Source organism: Protopterus annectens, chromosome 3.part1 (genome assembly GCF_019279795.1).
Source record: "Protopterus annectens isolate FY-2018-M chromosome 3.part1, PAN1.0, whole genome shotgun sequence".
Lineage (NCBI taxonomy): Eukaryota > Metazoa > Chordata > Ceratodontiformes > Protopteridae > Protopterus > Protopterus annectens.
The window spans coordinates 1,397,311,939-1,397,334,091 of record NC_056732.1 but is presented as its reverse complement, the minus strand read 5'-3'; the positions used below and the strand labels follow the sequence as shown (position 1 = coordinate 1,397,334,091).

General features: G+C 40.2%; 1 protein-coding gene across 2 annotated transcripts in view; it reads right to left on the bottom strand.

The window, feature by feature from the left end:
* The window catches only part of TMEM258 (transmembrane protein 258), a 107,433-nt gene that overhangs the window by 22,755 nt on the left and 62,525 nt on the right, over nucleotides 1-22,153 (bottom strand). Inside the window, exons 2-3 of one of the 2 annotated variants that reach the window (XM_044067449.1) lie at nucleotides 19,828-19,937; nucleotides 9,603-9,762 (exon numbers count right to left, since the gene is read on the bottom strand). In XM_044067449.1, coding sequence (XP_043923384.1) covers nucleotides 9,636-9,762; nucleotides 19,828-19,937 — 237 coding nt within the window. In that variant the 3' untranslated portion in view covers nucleotides 9,603-9,635. The remainder of the gene's footprint in view (nucleotides 1-9,602; nucleotides 9,763-19,827; nucleotides 19,938-22,153) is intronic. The other variant, XM_044067450.1, reaches the window with a different exon arrangement.

The following is a 22,153-nucleotide window of genomic DNA, read 5'->3' as shown; positions in this document are numbered from 1 at the left end:
GAACTCTCATCTGCCTGGCATCCTAGTCACACTTGAGTGGGTCCCGAATTAATCCTGGTCTATCGTTGCCATCCAAGAGATTTATTTTACTACTTTGCAGTTCAGTTAACTTTATTAAGAGTGCTACCACTTTACTTTTGATTTTTCCGATTTTTTGCACTTGGTGACTATACACCTAGTACAGAGAATCCTTTGTGAATGTAGTGCAATCATTCACTGATTAAGTAGCTTGCATTACCAAATTGCACCAAGTCCTTTTAATACAACTGTTGTTTATATACATTAAGTTTTACACTAAATCATTTTAGAGTTCTGTACTTTTAACTGTATTTTCCTGTACTCCTGTCTACTTCATGCTGTGTCTGCTGTTGGGAGTACTGTTCACTTTGGTCATTTCCTGCACTTTATGTAGTTTCATTATTTAAGATGGTTATTTTCCTGCACTTCTGGACCACTTTGTGATTAGGAGCCTGTAAAAATTAATGCTGCTCTCTGGTGACAGCCAGACCTCTCAAGTATCCCCATTTAAGAGGATCATTCTTTTTGAATCCGCGGTGGTGCAGCAGTAGCATTGTTGCCTCACAGCAAGAGGTTCTCCCGTTTGATTCTTGGCTGGAGTGCGGGGAGTGCCTTCTGTGTGGAGTCTGCATATCCTCCCCGTGGTTGGGTGGGCATTCAAAAGACATGCGTAAATGGGCATGCTTTAGTTGAAGGTTGAGTGTTGATAAGGCATGTAGAAGACTTGCACAATGTCACTGCAGGCAAAGCTCTCGCGTAATACCAACAAGACTGTCAGAGCTACACATACTACACCCTCCAACACACAGTACAGATCAGACACATAGACCCACATATCATGAGGCACACTACCTTCCTAAACCCCAAATAACTCCTAGACACTGGGTTTGCAACAGACATCCTCTGCAGCTCCAAAGAATCAAGCACCACAACTCACACAGCCTCAACTACAAAGCCCCTACAAAAAGCTACCATACATCCCAATATTTTACTCACAGAAGACTCCACTGTGAAAGACGCAACTGTCTCGCTCACTGGGCTAAGGAAGGAGAAAGCCAGTCAGTGGTCTATCAGGGGCTTGGATCTGCCAGATCACTCACGTACTCTGTTCATTGGTAGTAAATGTGGATGTAAATGACCAAAGACGTACCCTCCTTGGACTATATGGAGATAGACATTATGGCGCTCTCAGACTGTGTCCCTGGATGGTATGAACTTAGCATTGAGCAACATTCTACCTTAAACAAGTTAGATGCCACAATGTGAACAGATAATTGACTTTAATAATTGGCTTAGCTTCTGATGTCTTTCCAACTAGGGTGCAACACCTGTCATCATGGGAAGACGTGGTCAACACACCATATTGCTTTGCAAGGATGATCTGCCCCTGCCCATGCTAGGGTTTTGAATATTGGGTAAAACATGGCCCACCCCATAGTACTTTTTTAGGTAATACCAATTTGACAAACTTTCCAACACAGCAAAACCAACTAAAAGTGATGTAAATGTGCTAATTTTCAATATCAGGAGCCTAAACAAGAAATTCCACACCCTTAAAACTCTCCTCACCCTGGAGGATGCAGACATCTTTGCAGTAACAGAGACATGGCTTAAAGCCATCAAGAGCACCCCAGCAGTGCATGGGTGCAATGCCTTCCATGCATTTAGGCCAGCTACTGAACAAGCAAGGTATAAAGGTGGATATGTCTCAATCTACATTAATAACAATCTCACCTCAAGGCTGGTCAAACAGGATGGCATGGCTCAAATACTACATGTTCAAATCACTACAGGCAAATTCCAGCACCACATCCTTGTAAGATACAAATTCCCCTCAAAGGTGGAAGGAAACCCACAATTCATTTAAACATAAATGGAGACCCTCACCATTCAACCCAACACTATATTTATGGGAGACTAACTACCTCACAATAAACTGGGAATAATACATAACCCCAAGCGTGCCGGCCGAGAGATTTCAGGACTTTGTAAAACAAACACAATGGATCAGCCACACAGCAGTTAGGGATGCAAACATACTGGATCAGGTCCTCACAAATCTGTAAACACTGCACCCCCTCCCCCTACTGTGATGCTTTCTCTGGTAAGGCCGGACCACAAAGACATCTCCTTTGAAACAGATACAAAACCTGTGACCCCAACTAACCCAGTTACCCCCCCAACCACCATTTAGGAAATATCAGCACATATAAACCCCCCCAAACTAACATTAAGAAGCAGGTCCTAAATGTAATCTCCAAAGCCAAGAGCACCCCATTAATGAACCTAGACAATATCCCAGGATGCCTCCTACAGAGCATGAAGCACAACCTATCAGGACCACTTCGGCCACTATTTAACCTTAGCTTCCAGTCACGCTTTGTACCACATGAATGCAGAACGCAAGTCATCCCTCTGCACAAGGGCAGGACTTTGTATGGTCCCAGGAACCTACAGACCCACAAGTCTGACCAGTCTCATATTTAAAGACATGGAAAGAATCATTGAAATGACAAATAAAGGCATAGGAAACTTTCACACATGGATCCCTCCCAGTTTGGTTCTGTTAAGGGAAGATCATACCTACTCATCCTTGTGGACTTCTTTGAAAAGATCACAAAGGCAATGGATGAGAGCAAAATGGTGCATACTGCCTACCTTGACCTGACAAGGCATCTGACACTACACCTCACTCGGGCATTGTTAACCTCTCAAAATTGGGTATTAACCCCTATGATACATGCCCAACAGCCAGCTGTCTCTCAAATAGGACAGTTTCAACAGTTAAACAGGTCTGTAAGGAATGCAACATCTTGTTTAAGCATCTCCCATTCAGGATTGCTGATTTTACATAATTTTGATTAGCTATGCAAGTGATTTCAGGAGACTGGCCTTGCTTTAACGCAATATGGGGAGGAAAAGGTCCTGGCTAATTCATGTAATCCATGATGAAAGAGGTGCAGGCGATCATTAGCAAAGCAGCTAGGGATCCCCTTAGAAAATGACACCAATAGCTGCACCAATAAATTAGATCGGTTGTTTTTTTGTTGTATTGTGGTATCATTCCTGGCAGTGATGGGATACCACTCAATACTAGTTTCATACCGATTTCAGATGCATATTCCAAGACTCCCATCATTTGTTTCTCTTCAAATGATCCAAGGAAGTATGTTTTAAGTCATTCACTCCCACGTGTTATATAACCAGGTGTCATATGTGTAATTGGGGTGAAGGGACCTACCCTGTTTTAGCCCTGCTGCCTTAAGGGATTCATCCTACCAGCCGAGTGACTCTTTTGGTAGTTGTTTTCTGTAATGTCTGCATATGTTGTTTGCCTGTTGGATAATGCAGAGCGTCTCAGATACCAAACCTTCATCTAACTTGTTCTTGAAGTACATTGTTGAAGTATACTCATGGTCTTTTTAAGCACAGTACATTGGAGTAAGAAGATTTATTTGTCTAGGACATGGCAGGCATGGTTATACGAGGTGGTTATGAGAACATATAACATGCTGGCTATAGTCTACAGTCGTTGAAATGAAGTTGGTCAAGGTTAGTAAATACCTGCACCATTCACATACAGAATAGTTCACAGGAAGAATCAGTTGTCAGTGAATACAAGGCACTTCCAGCATTGCCTCAGTATTCCAACTGTTATCAAGCTGACAAACAGCGAAGTGAACTGACTCCATGACATTTAGTGCTTGGTGAAACAGGGGGTCCTAATGAGTACTAATAAAGTAAATTTGTAGGAAGGATATATATATATATATATATATATATATATATATATATATATATATATATATATATATATACATACATATATATATATACACACACACACACACACACACACACACACACACACACACACACACACACACACACACATACATACATATACACACACACATACATATACACACACATACATACAAGAACACTAGGACAAGTGGATTTTATGAGATACGGGAGAAAAGGCGGTAAAGTAAAGTAGTCAGAAAGATAAAATGGCAACTCTAACTTTAGTAGACAAAGAGAAGGAACTTCCCAGTATGCCCTATTAGTGCTCACAAGTATATCAGGATAAGATGAGACTGGCAGAAGTTTCCAAAGAGAATTTATAGTAACAGCAATCAACTCAAGAGCAACACTGGTTGGCACGATGGACACACACTACTCTGGATCCATGGTATACAATGGGAGGTAAAGTATTTAGTACATTACACAACTGATATTGTGCTTACTGATAACAGCAATGAAACTGGAGAGAGAGGAAATTCGGTAGTCAAACAAACATATGGGTTTGAAAGCAAAAGAAACACTAGCTTTACAGTCACACAGAGGAAGAGTGGGCAATCAGCAAAAAACAGATCTGAAAAGAGCCAGATAAAATCAGATAAACTTGTAAATATAACTTCCTTTCACAAAGGCTATGTACTACAAAATCTGTGACCCAATATCTGACTGAAGAAGTTTCAGATAAAGAATTACTGCACTTAGCTCATTCAGCAGAAATCAGAACAAAAAGTGCAATGTAGTTTCCTTCTGACTTTCCTGATGTAGAAACACTCAGAATTAGTGCCTTTTAGGTTAAGAATATATCCACAGCAGTACTCTTATTAAAATGTGTATATTTTATCTCTATCTTTTGTAAAACTTTAAAGTCAACAAGGTGGGCGTTGGCATAATTGCTAATGTGTCTACCTCCCAGACACAAGGTACAGGGTTCAATTCTCACCACTGGTTACTGGAGAGGTAAGCAAATCTGCAGACTGGTGGCGTAGCATTTACCTACAAGTCCTATGAATCTGTTTCTTGTTAACATATCCTTCTAGAACAGAAACACTTACTTTTGTACGCAAGATGCCACAAAGCCAATGAAAAAAAGTCAGTATCAGTTCTAGGAATCATAAACAAGAAGGTGTCAGTTTTGTTGAAATGTTTCCATCCACCCCTGTGGTACTATTTTTCCCCAAGAAACTGGATTTTACCCTATTACTGTTACCTGAAAGCTGCACATTTGGTCCCAAAGGTACAAATACATTTTACTTTTCTTTCAAGAGTGGAACTGTTCATATCTTTGAACAAAATGGGCTAAAAATCAGAAGTATGCTACAAGTACGTCTCCGATTTCATGGATTACACAGTTTGTCTAAAAAAACAGAAGAAACCTTGCAAAAGCAATTTGGTAGAAAAAAAGAACTGGAATCTTGCAATGCAATCTAGCAGGTACTTTTATTCTAGCAGAGATTTGCTGTATATTGCGGCTTACTTGTTCTGTACTGCGTCTCATTAGCTTGAATATATACATCTCATTAGCTGTATGTAAACATTTGCACACTAACTTTGACAGAAAAGCAGTTGATTTGTCAGCTCTCAGGTTTCTGCTCTTTTTGTTACAAGAAGTACATTTGGTACAGACCTTTACAGTGAAGCTAACCCTTTGCATCATGTAAAGGATTAGCTTTGTTGCATAATGTAACCAATAGGCTTTAGCACATAATTTACTCATATTGGGCTTTTTTCCCCAAAAGTGCCTTTTCAGACCCATTGTTTTTCATTTCTTTTTTTAATTTCCCTATTCTGGAACGTCTTCACCTGGTTCATCTTTTCTGAGTTCTAGAAGTCCAAAGAGAATTATGGGCAGCTGCTGCTGTGCCACTACATGGACTCTGGACTTGTCACATAAACACTGCCCCCAACATTAAGATCATAATACTGTAAGAAATAATCACTTATTTATACTGGTGAATGAGGTATTCATTTTCATAAAATGTTACATGGGGAGAGCATTGCACAAGTTATGTAGGAACAATATGGTACAAAAACTTAAAATTAGGACAGCAAGCTGAATGATTTGTAATCTAAGATGCAACCTACAGATAATGTAATGCTAGTTGTATACTGTGCCAAAAACAAACAATGAAATAAGCCTTCTGACAGTCTAAAGCATATCGAACATAAAATCATCAGTTTATTTCTATAAAGCAGTTTCACAATCTAGAGTACCATTTCACATGGTTCTTCTCACATATTCAGCTCTTGTTACTAGGCAGTTCTTACTTCCCCTGTCAACCATTTTTTCTCTTGTTTAGCAGGACCATTTCCATAACCTTGCAGTCCTTAAAGACCATCTGCATAACCATTTCTTTATTGCCATCTACAGTACATATAAAATCTATTTAATGTGATAGATACACATACTGTGCAGCAGTTAACATAGTCGCCTCACAGCAAGAGGTTCTACAGTTAGATCCTCGGCTGGGGTAACTTCTGTGAGAAGTCTGCATGTCCTCCCTGTGTTCGCATGGGTTTCCTCCAGGTACTCTGGTTTCCTCCTACATTCCAAAGACATGAATCTGGAGCTTTTCTTCCTGGGCATCTGCTGAAAATAGGTTCTGCCCTAGTCTGATTGCCCAGTCAACAAATGTTAAATAAATAAAAAATTCTCAAAGAAAAAAATAACATTTATTAATACCGCAACCCACACAAAGTCCAAAGTGCCTGGTTCGGGAAACACTTTTTACTACTGGCATTCAAGACGAATGGCAAAGCCATAAGTCAAAGTGCAATAATCCTAAAAGTACAAAAATATTTTATGTACCACACAAAAAGTACCCCAATGTTTTCATTTACCAGTTTGTGTTTTTTTATAGGTTATAACAGAGCAAAATTTCACAACTGCCAGAGCTTCTATTGAATAATACTTGGCAATTCGAGCCAATTTTTGAGCATCTTGTGAAGCATTTTGTGGCCATTATGAATTTTACAAGCAAGGCATTTTGTGGCCGTTATGAATTTTACAAATATGCTGGAGATTATGTTAATATTTGTTAATCTATTCTTTATTTAGACATAATTGAATGTTTTCCAGCAATATTGTCCAAATGATTAGTTGCAATCAAGGTTTTCATTTTTTCCCCTTTTATTTTTATTCTAAGAAAAGATTTCACTTCTAAGGGGATTAGAGGGACAGTTCTGTTTTTGGGATTTATGTACCAAGGATGTAGGGAAAAAAAAGGTCTCCACACCAGAGAAGACAGAATTCAGACAAGTGGTGTGTTAAGAGACTGTATCAGTATTAGACACACATACACATATATAGCTGCTCTCTAGCCTAAGTTTGGAGAATACACATATGGTCCATTACCCACCCATCTCACTCTAAAGAAGAACTCAAACTTCATCTGCTAAACACCAAAACTTGCCCTTGTCCACACCCAACTTAACCTGCATCTGCAATTTTTTACTCCCCAAATTTCACCTATTAATCCCTTTCAAAGCACCATCTTGGCAAGTTTCAACAAATAATTTTCTGACTGAATCTTATGACAATGTATACTTTCTATTTGTAAATAACTGTTACTTATACAACTTTGTGCATGCTTTTTTCTACCTTCAAATCCTAAACTTGTATTTTTATATTTCTATGTGAAATATTTTATTGCTATGAATTTTTTGTACTGTGCAAATTATCTGTAACTGGAGCTTTTCTCCTCGGGTCTCCACTCAAAACGGGCCACAAGCTCAGCTGGACCAACCCAGTTAAAGATACATATACACACACACACACAGATAATGACAAGTGTTTTTATTGGGCATGATGGTCATCAACTAGTATGGCAGAACTCTATCATTTCTGTGTAACATGATGCTTGCAGTGGCCACCAATGGATCCCCAGCGACATTTCCCAAAATTCAGAACAACCAAAGTATTCACTATCAGTCTCATCATGTGTCTCTCTTGAACTTTCACTGCAGTTTGCCTCTATCGGTGTAGTCTCATGATGCATGCCAGTACGACTCACCCAACAAAAGAGAAACGTGTTACAGCTCAAGATCTTCCTTTAAGTGCCCCATCACCTCAGCCAGCTGTGCCTGAATATAGGACAGACTCCTGACTGAAGTGAAGACACTCATGACTTGAGCAGTGGGGATGCCTGGGATTGGCACGATTAAAGAAATGAAATTTGTAAAGGTTTCTTGCGTTTTTTTTTTTTTTTTTTTTTTTTACTCAAGAAGGCAATTAAACATATCAGCTCCTGCTAGCCATCAGTGTTTGTTGGTGGAAAACGTGATGCTATGGAGATGCAGCAACAAAGATGGCACTGCATAAATACTCAATATGCAATTTAGTTTGGAGACCCTGACAGCATTTAAGGAAAATCCAAGTTACCCCTCTACGATGGGTTACCAGCAACAGACTGTCACAGCCCCAACATCAAGAAAACAGATTTGCCACAGTGCCAGGAAACAAGTTTAGCTTTCTATGAGAAACTGTGTAAGGGGAGAACCAGCAAGGGTGAGGTGCAGCACAAACGGCAGCTGATATAAGAGAATGGATGACCAGTGGTGTGCTGGCAGGCCTAGATGGACAGGCTGCAAAGGAGCCTGAGGCTCGTTCATAGTAATGGGTTACATCGTACCAAAATTCTGACAATGATCACATCTTGAACTTAAGAGGACAATTAGTTATATCTTGTAATGTTTCAGAAACAGACACTCCAATGACCTCATCAATGCATGCAAAACTAACGGATGGGAAAATGTACTGCTTTGGCAGTTATCTTCATCATGTTATATGGACACCCACATGTGCCATCCATTAACAAGCTGCTCTCTATGTACCTTCCAAACTATTTGCCTTCACTGACAGAATTGCTTTTACTATAACAGAATTCTAAACAGAAGTCCTAAACTTTACATTAAGTGTCATGTTAGGCACAGATAAAGTTATGTTTCCACAATTGTTAGCATTTTGCAAAACTTTAAATGAGTACTCCCGTCAAGAGCTTGGGGGATTCCCTCAATGGACAGAGTATTGCCACTAAAGTCTTCAGTTTTCTCCTGAAGGTCATGGACTTGTTTCTCAGAAAGATGACTTATGTTTTGCATCACTGGTTTTCTTAGGTTGCTATTTTGTTGAAATGCATTTACCCAATATGGAAAAAAAAAAAACCACGATGTTCCACAAACAAATGCCACCCATTCCAAATTCTTTTTCGTGACATCTGCTCTTTCCTTATCTTGCCATAAAAGAAAATGGGAAAACATAACAGCAAGAGAATGTCACACACAAAAGACAAGAGATGTAGTTAGCGCAGTCTGTGAGAACTGTGTACTGGTAACTTACAGAGAGAGAATTAGGTCATGTGATTTGCCCATTTAAAACAGCCAATGACAGTGGACTGTAAACAGGCATTTTGCAATTGATGATGTACATAATTTTAGCTATCACGCTCCATAGACAAATAGGATACAAGCACTCTTAATTATGATAATCTACAACTGATAAAGGGTTTAAAAAGAGATCCTCATTGAGAGCCAAACTAAGGTAGTGAAGTCTGCAATTAGTAAGCAGACTAATTAGATGTGGGCAAGCATGAGATTTGTTGTACACCGCATATACTTATTTTAAAACTGTGGACCAAAAACACACCAGCACTCTATTACAATTTCATTCTAATAGCACTATTATGTAGCTATGTATAATACAATTGTGAAATTCATCAATAACTGCATGCAACAAGTAAACAAGCTTATTAAAAAATAAGAATGCAGCACCATGATTTACTTACTGTTTTACTTACAGAACTTCTCCATCCAAGGTTTCATACATAAATGCCAACCCAGAGTAGAAGGAAGAGTACACCAAATCCCATAAAAAGTGAAGCAACGAGTGAAATGAGTAATTCCTTGTAGATATCTCTTGTGTATTTTGTAGAGGTCACCTCATAGCTGGAGTAATTAAGAGTTAACGATCAAAAATGCATTCACTTTAGATCACTGCTAAAAACATTCTTCAAGTTTGCTGTTCATCCCTTTCCACACTGCAGTGGAAACTGCCTCTCTGTCCCAAAGTTAAAAACAGCCATGCAACATAATATGAGCACTGTTTTTCACTTCCCCTCAATTCTCTATTCTCCTATCGTATGATATTTACCTGCAATAAAGTAAAAATACACCAAATATATGCAAGATGTGATCACTTATATAATATGCAAATCTAATGACAGAGATGACCACAACACTTCCCCAATGGAAGAATTCCTATCTGAGGCTCACAACAGTTACTCTTTGTCCAACTTTCAGACAGATGTGAAAAATCATTTGGATACTGAAATTGAAATCATGTAATAAAACTATAATCATTTAATATTTGTTTCAACTCCTCTTAAGGGAACAAACAACAAGCTATACTGTTACTAGTCTATAATGTTTTGCTGGTGTACATAAATCATTGCAAATACTTAAGTTAATATGTGGTGGACATGGTCATAATAAAAAAAAATAGGAGTTGACAGTGAAACTAAAGCATCGAGTGGTCCTGTGATGCAATGGATAGTTCACTGAACTTCTAGTAAAATGGTAAGAAGAATTCAAAGGTCGTGGGTTGTCACCCCAGAGTTGACTGGCTGTTGGCACAGAAGTTTAAAAAGCTGCTTCCTGTGGTACAGGGTGGGATTCCCACTACCATCATTTGCTGCTGTGTGCTCTTGGGCAAATAAATTAACCACACACACTGTTTCGTAGTAGTTGGAAAATTGGGCTAAGCTCTTCAATGGCCTCCTGGACTACATGCCTAGTAATGCATATGAACGCCAACACTCTTCCTGCTTTTCCCAGCCTTGCAGTAAATGCAATATAAATCAATTCCACATCTTTACTTATTCAAATAATATGCTTTTCTTATTAGTTGTTTTTAAAGTATACAAGTACCCTAACCTGTGTTTACTGTACACCTGAAGACACTACCTAAAATGCAATAGTTACGATACAAATTTTAATCCAGAAGCCCACAACTCGTTTGTAGATATATCCGGTAATTAATAACTCTGGGAAATGCACACTGCAGTCTTTGAAATTTCAAATTATGTTACCTACTATGATGACACACGGAAGAACATACCCATCCTTTGTAACAGTAGGATTAATGTAAGTAGGCACTATGACTTCTCAAAAGGTAACACTTCCCACGGTTGCAAAGTGCCTCATCCCATAATTTACTAGTCTGTTTAGCTTTTCCAGATGTGAGGTGAGCCACAAAAATAATCTACGCAGAAACCTAGTTTGTCAAAGCGGGGGGGGGGGGGGGGTTACCGGCCATCCTCTACAATAACAGGACAGAATGTGTTACACATCCCCAAGCTAATTCTAACGGGAGAGCTCACTTTAGAAAGATAAACCATTAGAACTGTGCCTCCAAAGATAGATCTGGAACTGGATTACCACATGCAGATTAAAGCACTTTACAAAGGTGTTGACAGAAAATCAAAGGAGACACTCCTTAGCTGTACTTCGGGGGGGGGGGGTGGCTGCAGCTGCATTAACTGCTCTGTTGGTTATGCTTTTATTAAAGACTTACTTTATCTTAGCGTAGCAGAACTGGATGCAGTCAGAAAAACATCTGAATAAAGTGACTTTAGAAGCCTTCTGCCCTGCTTTATAATGGCAGAAAGCAACCAAAATTGTGGCTCTCTTTGTGCACAGGTTTCCTCTCAACAAAAAACAACAATGGTGCATGCCCATACAATGGAGAAAACACTCCCATTGACTGGATTACTGCAGGGAGAAACAAACGGAAGTATTAAGTTAGCTCCAGTAGTGACTTTTGACAGAAAAACAGCTTAGTGCTGAGGTGACTTCCTCTGTGAAAAATCAGGTATGGACAGAAAATCTGTATCTTCCAATAAAGGTAAGGCCTGCACAAGAAAGTATTTCATGTTTGCTGAAGCTGTAGGATCATATGCAGAAGAGGTTAGTTTCTGAAACAAAATATAAAATGTGAAAATGCTGCTACGTTTCTTAAGGGTGGTCCAAGAACGTGCCTCTCAACACTCTTTAAAATGTCTGCAAAGCCTAGCAAAGAGGGACTGAGACCATCACAAAATAACACAGCAGCTAAGCACACTGTGAAGGAAGAATACATCTAGAATCAAACATCTCCCCAAGGTGACAAAATACAGACAGAATGTATGCCAGTCACTAGGTAGTGGCCTTAACAGAAAAACTGTCTTCTTATCCTAGCAAGTGTTGGAAGTACTAGACTTCTACGATTACATAATCCAAATTATTCTAGATAAGAATGGTGCGCTGGACCCTACTGGAAGTGAGGAAGTCATGCAGTTAATGAGACACCATGAATGTCTGTGTATTACTTGCTCACAGGTGATTTGGGAAGCACCCTAGATGGGTGCAATGGCAGGGGCTTCTCCAGTAGCTGAAGCAAGAAAACAGGGAACAAAATGGGCTGAGGTCAATAAAAAAGCTAGGAGAATAACATGGACCTTTCTAGATAAACCTCATCCTTATTGGAAATAGGAGAAAATCACAGCTGAGTTTAGAAGGGCATTTCTGCATCAAAATCTTCCTATGACACACCCCGGTGAATGACGAGGGAAAGGTTGCAGTTATATTTCAAGCTAGTCAGAGAAGCAAACAGTTTGCAGCAAGGCTGGCCACAAAAACAGAATAATTTGAGTCACTGTCTCAAATGCCACTTGTGAAGCATCAGCAAGTAGTGGGTGAGTTTATCCACTACCAATTTAATCCACAGAATGTGGCTGACTACCAGAAACAAATCTGACAACATAGTCTTTACTCATACACTTATGGATTCTCAGCATAAAGGACACCAATGAGTCCAATCCCATTTGGGGTTAGAAAACCTCTGCCATGCTGTTGCAGTAGATGGCCATCATACCTCTGGGAGGGACTTCTGGAAATCATGGATAGCATTTAAAACTGCTCAGATCTACACACAGACATCCAGACACCGTGCAACTGTCGCTCCCTCACTCGATGACTGAAGCATCCATGGCGACAGCTGCTGATGGAGTGGGTAACAACAATTTGCCTTGGATCTGCCAGGAAGAGGCACCCCATCACAACCAAATCACCTTCAGACGAAGAAATGACATCAGAGCAGAAGTCAAAGTAGCTCCAATTGCATAGAAGGTCAGAGAGAATAGATTATGGTTTTCTGCATGTGCACAAATTATCTTCTGAAGATAAGGAACAGACAGGAAAAAGTTAACAGAATACGAAAATGTCTAGCAAATGGATGGATTACATGAGAAAGGACCTGCAACAGTCAGGCATGACTGCTGAAGAAGGCAAAAGTGTGGCACTGAATCAACAGAGATGGCAACAGTTTATGACATGACACCCTGACCCCAAATCACAAAAAGGGTAGCGGGGGTGAAGATGGCGTGCATCCAATCACCATCAAGACTTCTGAAACTCGCACACTGTATTGAAACATGAGACCACTGGGCTTATAATATCACAAGCAGATTACAATACAAGCAGTGGAAATCTGGCATGGATTACTGCAGGTTTTGCTGAACAACTTGAAACACAGCTGGATAGACATGAAAATCCATGAAGAAACCTTGACTTAAAGGGAGTATATCCAGTCCACTGGAGGAAGTATACTACACTAGAAAATCCAAGCTGCAGCTGATGAATGAGAGCAGCTGGCAACATTTCAACTGTGACTTCACAAGATTCAATTAATGCTTGGAGAATCAAACAGTGAAATCACATGAGCACTTCAACTGATGACGCAGCGGGTAGTCAGTCATCTAGGTATGGGAAGAGTTCAGCTCCTTATAGCCCCTAATTAGTTGCCACAATGGACATGCACTTGGGTAAAATCTGAGGGGGAGGGTTCTAGGGCAAGGCCAAATGAAACAGTACATAACTAATAGAGAAACCTACACTCCTTTACAGTTCTGATGTGGAGCATGTCCTGTAGATCTTAAGGAGCACATTCAGTCTCCTTCAGATAGAAGGAACCAACTTCACCATGACCATGCTAGCAAATCTTTTCAGACACTAAAAATTTAATATCTTAAACCCTTAAAATCTTCAACTGTTTAGTATGGCTTTTCTTTTTCATAACAACACATGTGGAATGATAGACAGAACAAAACCAAAGGGCCTCAATGACAGACAGAACCAAAACAAAGGACCTCAAATAAGTAATGGGAAGGATTTCTCCTCATCTGTGTGTGTGTGTGTGTGTGTGTGTGTGTGTGGGGGGGCACTTTCTGGAAAAAAATTCCTCCCTTCAGGTTATTATTAATAACCTCCTTCCAGCTTATTTTTGGACATTTTTCTGCACCCCCCTCAGAACCAATTTTAAGAACAAGCAGAACACCGAAAGGCAAACTTGGGTTCAAAATCGAAAGATAAAAAAGAAAGAAAAACATCTCAAAAGAAAAAACTAATCCTGAGGAGACTCAGAAAATCAAAGAAAACAGATGCAATTACTCACCATTTTTTTTAAAGAACATTTTTAGTTAAAAATTCTCAAAGGCAGCCAGGAGTCATTTTTCTAGAAAACTAGTTCAAAGTACAACAAAGATATGGAGATGCTAGGTACAGACAGGTGAGAACTATTAAGTGCTTGATGTTGTTGTTTGTCTTTTGGCTTTTACAGATTAAGGGCCGCCAATCCGCTAATGATTGGCAGTGGATTTTTATGGTGCCGAGTTGCCAGCCCGACGCCCAACCTTCTAAGAAGGCACACCCATTAACACACGCACCTACCTGCATGTCTTTAAATGTCACTCGACCATGGGGAGGACATGCAGACTCCACACAGAAGGCACTCCAGCCGAGAATCGAACAGGACAACCTCTTGCTGTGAGGCGACAATGCTAACCACTGCACCATAAGGGTGGCAAAACTTTTACGTTTGTCTGCTTAATGGTGTGAATGACTAGGCACTTTATGTTCCCTAGGACTGCTTGACTAGGATGTTCCTATGTGGTACACTACTGAATACAGGGAAGGACTACATCTGCTTAGAAAAGTGTTATCTAGCAAGTGGTCCCAACACCTGCTATTCTTAGTCCTGCTGTTAAAGAGGAAGGACCTCCTCTTACCTGTTCATGGTGTTAAGTATTTTAGCATTTCTGCAAAACTGAATTATTTATTGCATTTCTAAGGGAGGTGCCCGTCTGGCTGTTAAGGTGCAAGGCGGGGAATGGGGTTGTCATGGGCACTTATCTCCCCCCACACACACAAAACGTATTAAGAAAAACATATTATGGCTCATGCAACTGTATCTATAAATATAGTCACTCAGGCAAGATGAATCATTAGTAAGAAACTACTAGCACAAGCTGTCAGTTTTTAACAAAAAAAAAACACTTGTAATTTACTGCTAAAAACAGTACTACTAGGACAACTTCACAGAAAAAGTGACACAGTCATCTCTTTTTGGGACTTAGGATTTGGAAAGATGGCTTTAGTGAAAAGTGAAAAATGACTGCTTTCAAGGAAATAAGTAGCAAAATCATTGCTAACATAGACCACTGTGTGCTCACCAAACTAATACATTTTTTGAGACGTACAATCTAGCTGCAAGATATGCACAATTCGTGTTTCTTGATTCAAGGACAACTCACTGAATTCTTCTTCCAGCACCTCTTTCTTTCCACTTGTTTGTCCTGGTAATAATCAAGTAGGACACACTGTCCTGTCTACAAGTATTTTTGAAGCGCTCCCTTGTGATGAGCAGATATCCAAGACAGTCACACTGATCTAAGAATTTGTTATTCTCTTGTTGGAAGAAGCAAGTCAAAGGATTTGTGAAGGCCCAGTGTCACCATAAATGGTAAACTGGGACTGAAAGAAGGGATAGTGTCATGCAAGAACAGCATAGGCTCCAAATATGCAGCGCTATGGTGAATACCTCAAAACACATACACATAGTATTTTGGGATGCTTTGACTAAAGGATACAAGGCAAAGTCTCAGGAAGACAAATACCCGCAGGGGTACACAACCTTACAACGGCAAGCTTTTGTGGACATTAGATCCTAATGAAGCCTTAGAACAAGAGGAGTAGATTACATGGTTTGGTAAAGGTGTGTCATACAATTTTGATTTGGTTATTCTGTTACAAACCACCACCAACATAGCTCAATCAGAATAAGCCATGGATGCAATGGGAAACATGTTAGGATGCAACCCTTCTTCCTTTTGTTTGACAAAGGGAGATAGCTGGTCACCACTAATGAAAGGGTCTATACTACAGGTATAGTACCCTCAGTGCCTGTGCAAATTCATGGCATGAAAACAATACCAATAAATGTATATACTACATTAATTTGAAACTGCAGCAACTTTAGGAATTAAAGTGTAATAAGTCTGGAGAGAAACGCTTTATGGAAGGAAAAGGCAGCGACACAGACAGACACACCTTTAAACTTCAGAGTTCCTCACAGCAGACACAGCTGCCACACAAGACAAAATTCTCTAGTACAAATTTAAGCCTGCTGCATGAGGTAGCTCAATGGACAAGCTCAGCTTTTGCTAGCCTGACACAGCGATTCCCCAAAGAGGAGCAAGCCCATGAAAGGAGGCCAAGGTGTAAGCTAGTCTAAAAAGTTATCTGTTCTCTTATGGATGCCATAGGCTTACCCTCTTTCTCCATCAAAAAAGTCAGAAATGGAAAAAAAAAGTAAAATTAGCACTACAACAGCTAAATCTTTGACTGATTCGACACAACAGGTACTCCAGGACCGCAGGAGTATCAGCTACATAAAAGCAAACTCTACCATCTTGCCACCTACAAAGAGAGCATTATGTGCAGCCATGTTAGCAAGAGTCTTGTCTAAAAGGTTTCTAAGAGTCCCTAAAGAGAGATCTGGGCACTTGGCCAACACTGAAATAACAACAAGCAGGCAGACAGGCTCAACCAATGTATATCTGGGGGCCTCCAGTCTCAGAGAAGACATGAGGACTTGCAACTAAAAATGTGTCTGTGGCTAATTTCTGGACTATTACTGTGAGATAAAGACTAGTTCAATAAAGAGCCATCAAAATCACAGTCTCCTTCTCAGTATCTACTCTTGAACATTACAATAATGGTATATACTATGGCGAAGTACTGTATATGTAAAACCCTTGAGGTCAGCAAACTATAGAACACTATTGAAGGAACTACTCTTGTAGTCTACTTGTAGTCTAGAAAGGACAGAAGTTTTTACCCGAGGCTAGTAGTAGATGCAAGGATTACATACTTACTAATCCACTTTCTAACAAAGATATACACACTTCATAGTTGGAGACTGGCTAGAGAGATCAATTCTCCCACAAACAGAGATACAATAAAAAAACTTGGGACAGTAAATAGTGCAGTCCCATGCACTAGTGGCTGCTGCTCATTAAATTTACCACACTAAAGCCACAGTGTCTCTGAGCAGAGAACTGTCTTTAGTAAGGTAGGGGTGAAATTACAGAGAACCAACAACAGTGTCCTCCTCTACAAAATACCTATTCTTGCTAAGGGACCACAAACTCTGTGCCAAGTGAGGAGGCATCCATTCCAAACTGTGCTGTAAGGTGGGTTCTGCAAAAGATTGGCATACCAAGATGAACTCGATCAGTCACCTTGTCAGGACTTAATGGCAAGCCTTAGACAAAGACAAGGTAGACATGTTTGCTGAAATTTCAGCCTACTGCAACATCCTCATATGAAGTCAGACAAGTGGGAATATGGATAATGCAAGGAAGTGTACTATCACCACTGCTAAGCATGTGAAGAGACTCCACAGAATAAAAGGCAGGCTGAAGGAAGGAGAACAGAAGTTTAAGTGTTCTGTTCCTACTCCATAACCTTCGATCCACTTCATCCTGTTATGAAGGTGGACTTCTTGAAGGTTGAGTGCAGGTAGACCTCTTGAAGGTCAAATCAGCACATTCAGTCTCTTATCTTCAGAACATTCATGAACAAAAAAAGTTTGACTACACTGATTACTTTGGCAGGATTACACAAAGTGATTGGTTTTAGGTCCCTAACTTCCTGCTAGTCAAAATGAATGACTAGTTATCCAGAGTGCCGGTGGGCAATCAGAGTGGCTCATTTCAATACTGGAGAAGACACTACTCTGTCCACTTTAATCCTTCTGAGGTGATCCCTAGTAACAAGTAGACCCCTTACACTTGCTTCTTCTAGGGATGTCCGCCTTTTGCATATAGGTGTGCTAGGGACAAAGGAGATATTTTCTGAATGCACTTTGGGAGAGAGAAGGAGAAAAATTCAGACCATTTTCTTGTCACAATCTGCCTTGCCTGGCATCCCTCAGTAAGAGGTTTCAGCTCCCAAAAATAGGTTAAGCCTGGACTGGAAAATTGGAATGGTCTTGGGAAAACGTCATGCACCTCTTCTGGAAAATGAGATGCTAAGAAAGAGGACCGGACACTGAATGGACCAAAGTCTGATGGGCTAATAATTTCGGAGGGTAAGGTGCAAATTTTAGGTGGCCTGATGTCCATGGGACCTATATCAGAAGGGCACTCTCTCAGTCACAGGTTTGTCCCAGAAGGAACATTAAAAGAAATGCCAGGGTACACTGTGTTTAGATTCAGCAAAGAATCAGTGATGGGGTGACTAGCATTAGATCTCAGAGCACATGCTTGTAAAAACTTGCTGTGACCCCAGTGTCCAGATTAGGAGCAGAGAGCTGGTCTCTGCATTTGTGACCACAGACATCAATGTGGGCCATTCTCTGGCAAAGAAATCTCTAAAACAGGCAACAACAAGAGCAGAATGATCATAATTCATAGACGACAAGGACCAGGGAAGGGACACACACATGATAGGAGGAGACAAAAAAAAGTATACCCAATATCTGCACTTGCTCTGGTATCACTGCTTTGAAATGAAGAGGTCTCTAGCTGGGAAGAACTGTGTACCTTACAGTAATACAAAGCTTACAAACAAGAAGAAGAGACGAAGAGGAGAGGAAGCACAGGGACTGGCAGCAGGTCCAGGCACATAAACATCTGGGACAGAAAATGGATGGGATGCTTGCATTTTTGGAATTTTTAAAGATTTTTTCATATTTCTTAGAACTCTTTTTTTCCCTTTCCCTTCCAAGCTTTCTTATATTTACTCCCTGTTTGAGCTAGAAAGCAGCTCAGTGCTGGGTGATGGGATGAACTCTGGCTTATTAGAAGGTTATCATCAAAAATAAAAGGCCTACAGACAGATCTCAGTATAAAAGTGGTCTTGCTGAACTGTTTGCAAATCCTACACAAAGAGTCTCTCAGTGGGATGATCATGTCACACACAGTAAATACACAAAAGGCAGTCATTTGTAACTTGTATCTGTTCACCACAAAGGCACTTACCTAGCTAAGCAGCCAAGAGAGAAAAGGGGAACAAGGCAGTGACACCCTACACAGCGAGTCTCATGACTTCCACTAGAAATGTACAAATATGGGAAGTCCTTAAGTTACCACTGTTCATTGGGGTAATACATACACATGAATGCATGTGTGCGCAAACACAAAGTAAACACAAGTGCAAACACACCCACATGCTCAAGTGGCAGGAATGTTAAGGCTGAGAAGTTTCAATATGTGCTGAAATTCTTTCAGTCACACTAATCTTATAAAAGTTACAGTACATGCAGTTGTAGGCCTCAGACTTCTGTCAGAGTGCTGGGGGGGGGGGGTGCACAACATAAAAGCCGACAAAGCTGCCTCTAAGAGGACAAAGACGCAGAAATGGCAATAGCAAAAGAGAGAACACACTGGGAGTGAAAAATCTGATGTACACAAAGCAAGTCCTCTGTCAAATTAACCTTGTTGTCTTATCTAGCAAGAAAGAATGTAAGGCAAAAGAGGATCTCAGGCCAAGGGGATGAAGACAAGATGTGCTAGAAGAAAGTTTGCTAGAAGAGCTATAGCAGAAGGTGCAACTCTTATCTGTTCAGCAAGCAAAACATCTTAACTAAGGCTATATAATTTCCAAAACCAGCTTTTGGTAGTGAAAGGATACACAAAAAACCAAGCAGTGAAGAACATGCCAATAGCTAGGAGAACCACTGTGAGATGAGGAAACACAGCTGGGTTCACAGGACTTGTGTATCTGGTCATTGCCTCCAACTCCTACGAAAAAAGAAAAACATGACAGAATTAGTTAAAATACAAATACTACTAACCCAATTCCAAGCAAATCTCAGAAGTACATACAAACCTCAAATGTTTATGGGGGATCACATTGTAAATATTTTTTTCTATAATTTTAAGAAATACATCCTCATCCTCATATGTACTCTTGAAATTAGACTACCTATTCACATCTTTATCCTGTATGAGAAATGCCACCCATTCTACAAGAGGATGCCAGCCACTCAGCCCCAGTTGTCCTTTCCACATCTCCATTAATATGCAACCTACTGGCCTAAGAACTAATCCACAGGAAGCCAGCCACCATCTCACCATCCTCCAAGATGCATGCTACCGCTTCTAAACAGAATGCCACTTGCAAACCTTTCTCTGTTCAGAGGACAGCGTCTTCTCTACAGGATGCTGGCCACACTTGGCGGTGTCCTTCTAACAGGGGGCATAGGGCAACTGTCATTCCCATTCATCCTCTTGAGGTTACGGCAATCACTCCCATACTTGCCTGACTTTTGCCAATGATGTTATCCACCTTTCATCATCTTCACTTCCCTCCCTTTCTTCTAGGGTATAACTCACTCTGTTCCCCATTTCTCCTTATGGAACCCTTTACTACATTTCTTTACCTTCCTCAGGTGCCACCACATGCAGTTTTTTCATCTCTTCAGGATATTATTCCACCTTTTCTTAGGTTCTGGAACAAACACACTACACACAAAGTTGAATGTTCACAGACTTCGTAAAAACCTACAAAATATACTAGTTGCTTCATTCTCAGAACTCCAGGCATGTTAACCAACCTGCAGTACAAACTCAGGAAAGTTAACCTATCTGTAGGAGCAGGATAAAATACATACCACGTCCGGAATCCTGGATCCCACAGACAAATATTGTACATCTATTGTATGTGAGCCCAGTCACATACAACTCTCAATCTACAGATCAGGATCTCAGAGAAGCAACATATTCTGTGCTACAGGATCTCGTCACATACTCTCCAAAGCAAGTATCTAGTGGTAAGAAGCAACATTAACAACACTGCTCACTTCTTAGCTCACTTCTTAATGTTTCAAAAATCAGTATTCATTCAGCTCTTTAAAATTACTTGAATACTAAATAGTGTAATTTGAAGTCTCAGTCGACCCTGCACTACTAATCTGCAGGCACAACCTCCTTTATATACTGGGACTCCAGAAACAGCCCTCTTTCTGTGCAGTCACCGACGTCTTTGCAATACCAGATCTTACAGTAATATGCCAGTAATAAATGTAATGATACTACATGCTAAATGACATAATTCAACATCTTTATGGTAAGAAAGCTCATCATAATGTCATATTATACATCTAAATCTCAATGTCAATACATAATTAGTTGTATTTTACTGATATCATCCACTCTACATTCTTAAAAACGTCTGACATCCACAATCAGATGCTGCAAACAAAGCGAAACTGCACTGGCATCTTTACATTCTGCATCTACTTTTACAGGCTGTGTCAGTACATCATGTGCTGCAATCTAGGAACTGAAGCACACTATGTGGACACTTACTAGCACTGGTAAATGGCACAAGTACCAGGTACAGAGCGGACATCAGTCATACTGCAAATACCAGACCTTGCCAAGACAATCTACACCAATACAATCTTAGCAACTGCAACAACTCAGACTCCATTAGATCTACACATTGAGATATACAGCACAACTCTGGTGTGCACTTTAATATATAGCACCAGTGAGAGCTGCTAATGACCTTCATCCAGAAGTCTTTATTATGGATAAATCATAACTTCTTGAAGTCTTACATCCCAATTATGCAGTTCCCATAATGGTTTAACATTGTTTGGCTGTACAAGATAAAAACTGTGAAAGTCATGTTTACATCCTCTCAGGGTTGTCTCTGCTCAGCAAGCTGAGCAACTACAGAGATAGTATAGACAAACATGGGAGTGCATTAGTCAACATCCTCCATACGGGGATGAAGGGAAACTTGTTGTTCTACTAAAGGCCTTCCTTGTTAACAACACCAGTAGTTTCAATGGATGATTTGTTGAGGAGTTTGACGTCCAGTTTAATGTCGGCCACTTAGGAGACTCACTGTAGACATACTTCATCCTGCATATTACCTTAATCTTCACTTCCATACAGTAAGACTAAAGTAAATTAACAGGTTGTGCTCTAGGGTAAAAAAAGTGGTA